At 31.0% G+C, this 8385-nt stretch overlaps 1 protein-coding gene across 1 annotated transcript; it reads left to right on the forward strand.

Moving 5' to 3' along the window:
* The first annotated feature begins 910 nt into the window (after positions 1-910).
* Positions 911-6751, forward strand: LOC132927399 (transketolase-like protein 2). The gene is made up of 11 exons (XM_060991920.1): positions 911-1376; positions 3410-3555; positions 3640-3829; positions 4137-4371; positions 4433-4576; positions 4798-5043; positions 5115-5252; positions 5323-5449; positions 5767-5906; positions 5990-6221; positions 6325-6751. The coding sequence occupies exons 1-11, from the start codon at positions 1270-1272 to the stop codon at positions 6492-6494; spliced, it is 1875 nt and encodes a 624-aa protein (XP_060847903.1). The 5' UTR covers positions 911-1269; the 3' UTR covers positions 6495-6751.
* Positions 6752-8385: the final 1634 nt, after the last annotated feature.

Consider the following 8385-nt stretch of genomic DNA (forward strand, 5'->3'; position numbering starts at 1 on the left):
TCAGCCTGTGTCAAAACTATGAGAGGGCCTATTTTTCATGTTTGGAACCTCTGCAAGATAAGGATGAACTATTTTTTTCACTAGACTAGTCCAGTAGTCCTAGCGGACCAAAAGAGCTTATACCAAACAGTTTCTAAAAATAACATTTTCACATTTTAATATACGTAATGATCCTTAAATTGGAATTTAGATCATCCTTATTTATTTATATAAAATGCACGAGTTAAGTGCACCCACTTAGTTAGTTACTACCTATATTTATTTTTAAGTAGGTGTCACAGGACCATGTAGTCTGTAGCCGAAATGTATCTTTGTTATATAATTATTGTCAAAATAAAATTTATCAATATTCAAATTCGTAATTATTACTGTAGTTGAGCAACGAAAATATACACGTCCCTAAATCCAGTCTTGTATTCACGTCACCGTCCGCCGCCGCCATCGTTTGATATTTTACTCGTCGGCCGACAGTCTACTAAGCCTATACATCTATCATTTTGACGAGGTAGCCGCATACGGTCGTTGGCTCCACATTGTTTAACCCAATACACCGTATCTACCGCCAACTACAGTAGTACACGAATAATAATAATTATTATTAATCACGATATACACGCAACGCAAACGTCGTCGACGTTCGGTCGCCGTCGGGGCGCCTCCGACCGCCCGACCCGGTTGTCCGACTGCCCGAGTCTACCACCTGTTGCCTCGTTCCACCGCCGCCGCCGCCGACGACGATACCCATCACGCACGCACACGGTGTGCGGCGCATGCACTTTGGAGGTTGATCCGAACGAACGTGAAACGGACGACAGATAACTATTGTAATAATATCTGTCTATAATACATTTATTACAATATATAATATAATAAAACATAATATATATAGCGTACGGCGCGTATCTCGCACTCGTTGACCGCTGTTATCGAATACCTAATAAATTGTTATCGGCGAATCGTGTATTTCGCCTGTGCACCAGCTTTCGATCAGTCAAAAGTCGAAAACGGTTTTACGGTTTTAATTTGATTTTTTTTTTTCCTTATCGTTCACCTTCTCCGGACGCGTTTCCGCCGCCGCCGCCGCCGCCGCCGTCATTGCACTCACGGATAACCTTAATAACTCCGCCCGCCGCCGTTCGATCGCACCGGTTTCATTTTCGTCACGTTCGCCGTCCCAGCCGGTCGTCGTTCCAGTCGTCCACCGCCGTCTTCGCCGCCTGTCCAAAAACACGTGTTACGTGCCCAATAAACGTCAAACAGAACATAAAAATGGCAAACTACCACAAAATGGAAGCGTCGTCCGTGCAGACGCTCAAGGATTTGGCCAACAAACTGAGGATCGACTCGATCGTAGCGACCAACGCTTCGAAATCCGGGTAAGACGACCACAGCCGTTTTTTCATTTATTAATAATTCCGTCGAACTCGTCGACGATAACGTCAATTTTGTTTTCCGATTTCCAAATTATTTATTTAATTTTTCAGTCATTTATATACGTACATTATATATATTTATTTCTCGAGTCGAGGACCGTGTTTTCCTTTCACTTCCCCGCCGGCCGTCATCGCCGTCCGCCGACGGGAGGCCGCGCGTGTTCTATAATACACAGCTGTATTAGCTAGGCCTCGCCGACGGTGAAAGTAAAACGTTGGTTTATAGCCTTCACTCTTCTGGTCTCTACTACTCTTTTCGTCGTCTTACGAGCTTGTTATTGTGTAGATTATACATTCAATATTAACGAAATATGATTTTGTTTTCTTTGGCCAAGCATTTCTTGCTGTTTGGGCCTAACATAATTTAGTGCTCTCTCTCTCTCTCTCTCTCTTTCTACTGAGTTAATGTTTTTCAAACTCAAAAACCACTCCACTTTCATTATTGCACCTCTACTCCTTAACACCAGAAAACTATGATTTTTTATTTTTTTAACAATAATATTACCTAGGTACTCAGTGTTTAATTGAAATTTACTTTTAACGAATATTTATTAAAATTTTCCAGCCATGTGAGATAAAATATTAAATGAAGACTCCGGGCTGTTAGACTTTAAAAGTTAACTAGTTTTTACGGGGGGCTTGTTTATTTATTTGTGTATAATATCTCTAAATAACTCATGGGTGTACAATTTCCCTATCCCTTTTTGATCATTTTAAATTCATCAATAGTTTAATGTGCTTGTTTATAGTATTATTTCAACAGTAATTTTTTATGCTATCTACTTTGTAATATTGTTAATATTGTTGGTATCAAACAAAAAATGTCTCACTCAACTATATATATATTATTTTTAAGTCAGTGGCTTACCAATAATTGTTATGCTGTATATACCTACCAAGATCCTAAGAAAAACACTTGACTTAGTTGTTGCTTAACATAATATTGTGGTTCTTTATGATTATGTAAACATTATAAAATATATTCGACTTTAATAAATCTTATAATTCCGTCACAAAATTATTTTCTTTGTTTTAGTCATTTATTTTTGATACATATTTTTATTTAATACACTTACTTAATTCTTTATGTTAATTTTGAATATATCTATCTGTAATATAAGTGTTGTTTATTGTATAAAAAAGAATCTACGAAGAATGTCTAGATACTTATGTCATTTTATATCTATTTTATGAGTAAGATACTCATTATGATTGATAACACTGTTTTTAACTTTTCAATTAATTAGTTTAATTAAATTAATTAGTTAGTTGTCATTTTGACCATTTTTAAAAGTTTTTTCATACCACACATTTCATTTACAATGTTTAATTTTGTAAAAAATTTAAATTTGGCAAAAAAACTTAAGTTACAAATGTCATTGTCTATAAAATTCACTTATACTTTATCCTCGTTTAAAAAAAAAGTATATAATTAAACAAATTTAACTGCTAATAAACACACTTTTGCCAACCACCTAACAAATAAGTTCTGATTAAAAAACCAGCGCAATATAATATACTAATTGATATAGTATTAGAAAATGTTTAATTAACTATTGAATGTAGATAGCATTAGACACAGATAAATCTACTGTTTAATTTAAACACCATACCTATGTACATGTACTTATTTACCTTCAAATAATTGTATTTAAATTTAATTAAAAATTATACCTGTTAAATCACAATATATTTTGTTCTTTTTAGATACAGGTACTACAAAATAATTTAGTCACCTATTTACTTATTTTAAACTTTATACATAAATTAATAGAACAATAAATATTATTTATAATATAGGCTACAATATAAAGTTTAACTTAAAAGACAATTTGAAAAGTAAAAACTGGTAAAAACACCAAGTATATTTGCAAAACTAAATTTTGTTTCATCTTTCAAATTACTGAAACTGAGTAATTTAATTTGTTTGTTGGTTATAAATAAAATACATTATTATTTTATTTTAATTTTTACAGACACCCTACATCATGTGCTTCAATGGCAGAAATCATGTCTGTATTGTTTTTCCATACTATGCGTTACAAAGTTTCAAGTCCAAAAGATGCTGCTAATGACAGATTTATCTTGTCCAAAGGACATGCTGCTCCTATATTGTATGCAGGTAATAACAATCGTCAAATAAGTGTACCACAAATATAATTTAAAAATATGATCCATTAATGTAATATTCTTCCATATTTTTTAGCTTGGGCTGAAGCTGGTTTGTTCCCAGTATCTGATTTAACCAACTTAAGGAAAATTGATAGTGATTTGGAAGGACACCCGACACCACGTTTGAATTTCATTGATGTTGGTACTGGTTCTCTTGGACAAGGTCTTTCAGTTGCCTGTGGAATGGCCTATGTAGGAAAATACTTTGACAAATCATCATACAGGTAATATTTTTGTTTTCTTAAATAATATAGTTATTTCAACTTAAAATCTATTATGAGGGAATGTAATATATTTAGTCATATATTGGCCTATCAGAAAAATAAATTGTTATAATAACAGTGTTCGCCTAAAAATAATAATGTTTATCTATACAAGTTATGTATACTGCCAGTCTTCATTTTCTGAATGTATTATTGTGAAAAATAATTCACTCATCAAAGGATTAAAATTATAATTTATAATTTTCCAACTATACCTATATTTACTTATAAGCGAATTTCAAAAACTTAAATCTGCAATTTCCAACAGGACTTTTTGTTTGTTGGGTGATGGTGAAAGTGCAGAAGGTTCAGTTTGGGAAGCTTTGAACTTTGCGTCATCTTACAACTTGGACAATTTAGTGGTTATATTCGATATCAATCGTCTGGGTCAATCAGGACCAACACCTTTACAGCATGACATGGAAGTCTACAGACAAAGACTGACTGCTTTTGGACTTAATGCCATTGTCGTTGACGGACATGACATTGAAGAATTAACCAAAGTAATTTAATCATATTTATAATTGTAACTTTTTTATAAAAAAAAAATGTTTTTTTTTATAGGCTTTCCATGAAGCTTCATTAACAAAAGGAAAACCTACAGCTATTTTGGCAAAAACATACAAAGGCAAAGGTTTTGTCAACATTGAAGATGCTGAAAAATGGCACGGTACTCCATTGAATGACAAAACTGTTAAAGTTCTAGAAGTAAATATTTATTAATTTTAATTGTATTGGGCTATATAATATATACGTAGATATTTATAAATTCAATGAATAAATGTAAATATTATAGGTGTACAATTTTTTGAAATATAAGTGTATTTTTTAACATTTAGCAACATAAAAATATTTATAATTTTATTTTTATTTTTAAGTTGATTAAAATGCTTTGTACATTATTCTATAAGATTTATCTCTGTCTATAGGAAATCAATGGCCAAATCAGAAATAAGAAAATGCCAATTAATATACCAAAGCCTGTTTCCGATGTACCTGCTATAAATATTACCAATGTTCATTTATCTTCTCCACCCAACTACACACTTGGTGAAAAGATCGCAACACGTGTAGCATATGGTACAGCTTTGGCGAAAATTGCTGAAAACAATAACAGAGTCGTTGCTTTAGATGCAGACACAAAAAACTCAACATACTCTGACAAAATCAAAGTTGTATGTTTTTGAAAATATATCATTTGATATATTATTCTGTTTATTATTTTTTATTTATATCACATTTACAGAAATACCCAGAGAGACATATTGAATGTTTTATTGCTGAACAAAACATGGTTGGTATTGCCATTGGAGCAGCATGCAGAGACCGAACAATTGCATTTGTTTCTACTTTCGCTACTTTCTTCACCCGAGCTTTTGATCAAGTGTGTTTTTACTTATTTACATTTAAAAATAAAGAACTAACGAGTAACATTTTGATTTGATCAAATATAGATTCGTATGGGTGCCATTTCTCAGACCAATGTCAACTTTGTTGGTTCACATTGTGGAATTAGTATTGGTGAAGATGGACCTAGTCAAATGGGTCTTGAAGATATCGCCTTATTCAGAAGTATCCCAGGTAAAATAATTAATATTTTTGTATAATATATTATGAATAGAATTGAATCGTTAGATGCACTATGTGTGTGTATGTTGTGGTAGTAGCATATTTTGGTATAGTGTTGATTAATTGTGTTTACTTTTTCATAAATGTGGTTACTGATGGATTATTTTGTGTAAAATTATCTATGGCTAGTATGAAATTTATAAAAAATAAACCTTACCCTCAATGATTTGTCATTGTGTTCCTAGCAATAAATAGTTCCAAGTATAAAAGAAGCTCTTTAATTGCATCTAAAAGAAGTGTTTTAAACAATGTATTTCTTTTTATTTTAGGTTCTACTGTGTTTTACCCGGCTGATGCTGTGAGCACTGAACGTTCCATTGAATTAGCAGCAAATACAAAGGGCATTTGTTTCGTCCGTACTTCCAGACCAGCAACAGCTATTATTTACAAAAATGATGAAGTTTTTGAAGTAATTATAATTATTATTAAGTATTCTTAGTAGTAAATTTAATATAGATGCATTAATTTTAACTATAAAATTATTAACTGTAGATTGGAAAAGCTAAAGTTGTCAAGAGTTCCCCTTCAGACAAAGTATTAGTAATTGGCGCTGGTGTAACACTCTATGAAGCATTAAGTGCTGCTGAAGATTTGGAAAAATCTGGCATTAACGTCCGTGTTATTGATCCATTCACTATTAAGCCACTTGACGCTGCTACAATCATAAACAATGCTAAAGAATGCGGTGGAAGAATTATTACAGTAGAAGATCATTACGCAGAAGGTATATAGTATAATAATACTTAAATGTTTAGATGTTAATGATTATTTTAATAAATTTTATTTATGTAATTATATCTTATTATTATTTTGTATGTGCTATATAGGTGGTTTGGGTGAAGCAGTTTTATCTGCTGTTGCTGAAGAAAGAGACATTGTTGTCAGAAAACTCGCTGTTACTGACATTCCTCGCTCTGGCCCAGCTAACGTGTTATTGGATCTATTCGGCATTAGTGCCAAAAATGTTGTTGCAGCAGTCAAGAAATTTGTTAACTGATTTTATAACTGTGCAAAATTAATTTATAATTTTAAGATTCATTTCACTTTGGCCAATTGGGTACTTTTTTGTTTTAAATTTTACTAAGATTCAAAATTTTTTTCTACAAAAATCAATTTCTATACATTTTTTGTATTTATACAAATAATTAAATAATTATATTTTTTGAGATGGATCATGGACATATTTTATAAATAATTTGTTAAAAAAAAAAAAAAAGAAAAATAAGAATAAATTAAAAGTTGAATTATTTATAATACTGTTTTTGTGTTTACCAATATTAATGTATCGTTAGGATGTAATTATTATGAGCGGAATGGCTTAAATAATAAGTAACCTTAAGTTTTATTTAATGACATTAAATGTTCATTTGCAGGAAATGCTGAACATTTTTACAGTTACAGATAGATTTTACTACTTAAGTAAAACATTAGGATTTATTTGGCTATATAATACATGTTTATAAATACCTACTGTAAATTGATAACTATGTAACAGACTTATTAATGGTTCAAATGATTGACTTGGTAGAAACTAGAAAGGACAAACAGGTATTGCCGCTGACCATGTTTCTTGACTTGAACACATAGGCAGACATTTGGTTTAATTTTTAGAGGGGCTATAATAATCCAATGTAAAGTGACTTCATACCCCCTTCCTATACTCAAGTATAACATATTACCTTCGATTTTTGGAGGGCTAAGTCCCCCCCCCATTTCCGCCTATGCTTAAACAGTGTTTATGCATTTACATAAATTGTATAAACATTTGTTGTTTGTATTTAACACTTATTAAAATGATTATCGATGTGAATGAATTTATAACTTGTAGATGACCTTCACAGTGTACATTAGATAAACTGCTTTACTTGTACAATACTTAACAAAAGATGGTTTAACACAAATATACATCAGTACATCACTAATATTAGACATATTTTAATATTTTATATATATTTCTCTATGGGCCTTTTTAGGTTGGTGCAAAATATGCACGTTGAGCCAATGATGAAAATGACCACGAAATCGAAATTTATTTATGGAAGCACCTCTTAGACCTACACCCTACACATTCATTTTTCACCAGTAAAGTCTGTTTCAATTGTTTTTCTTGTAGTAAAAATTTAATACATAACTTCAACGGTTTTCTTTGTATCAAAAATGTTATTTTATATTAGATGCTTATTGTGATATTAGAAAAACATTTCTTAACATTTTTTTTCTCAAGTTATACATTAACACCTTGTTGTTTCAATTTTACTTTTCCAATAATTTTAGTTCTTTATCCGAGTTGGTAAGAGCTATAATTTCAGACTTATGAAATTACATAAATAGTGTTCACATTCTGTGTATAATTATATTATCGGTTTTTTTTTCATTTTTATTGTTAATACAATTTGTAATGATCATCACATCATTACATTCCAGATCTATATATCATAATAAATTAATAACATTTAATAGGTATGTCATTTTAAAATTCAATAAAATAACTTTACCTCATACCATGTTATATCAATCAACAGCTATCATACAACTAACATGATAGGACAGTGGTAAAAGTATGACCAAAGTCATTAACGATACTCAGTTGGTCCGTCAGAAAGCTCAGTCTAACTATTGAACCATGACCATCATTACATCTGCAAGAACTCTTGTTATTGATAAATTATTCAATAGTATTTTAATTATTGCACTATATAAAGTTAACTACTTCCTTTTTCGATATTCATCCTATCTATCTATAGGATTTAATCTTTTGGATTTTTTACAAAAAAGGAACACATTTCAAGTAGATACACAAGTGAGTGATCACAATGATGTATGTAATTGGTATACCTTGAATACACAAAACATTAAGGTTTTCTAAATAAATAATAATATAAAATGTT

Source organism: Rhopalosiphum padi, chromosome 3 (genome assembly GCF_020882245.1).
Source record: "Rhopalosiphum padi isolate XX-2018 chromosome 3, ASM2088224v1, whole genome shotgun sequence".
In the NCBI taxonomy this organism is placed as follows: Eukaryota; Metazoa; Arthropoda; class Insecta; order Hemiptera; family Aphididae; genus Rhopalosiphum; species Rhopalosiphum padi.

What these genes read in the sequence shown, in the direction of transcription:
- LOC132927399 (XM_060991920.1), top strand. Translation starts at nt 1,270, where the DNA reads ATGGCAAACTACCACAAAATGGAAGCGTCGTCCGTGCAGACGCTCAAG. An exon ending in ACCAACGCTTCGAAATCCGG is followed by an intron (nt 1,377 to 3,409) that starts GTAAGACGACCA and finishes TAATTTTTACAG; the next exon opens with ACACCCTACATCATGTGCTT. An exon ending in ACATTGAAGAATTAACCAAA is followed by an intron (nt 4,372 to 4,432) that starts GTAATTTAATCA and finishes TTTTTTTTATAG; the next exon opens with GCTTTCCATGAAGCTTCATT.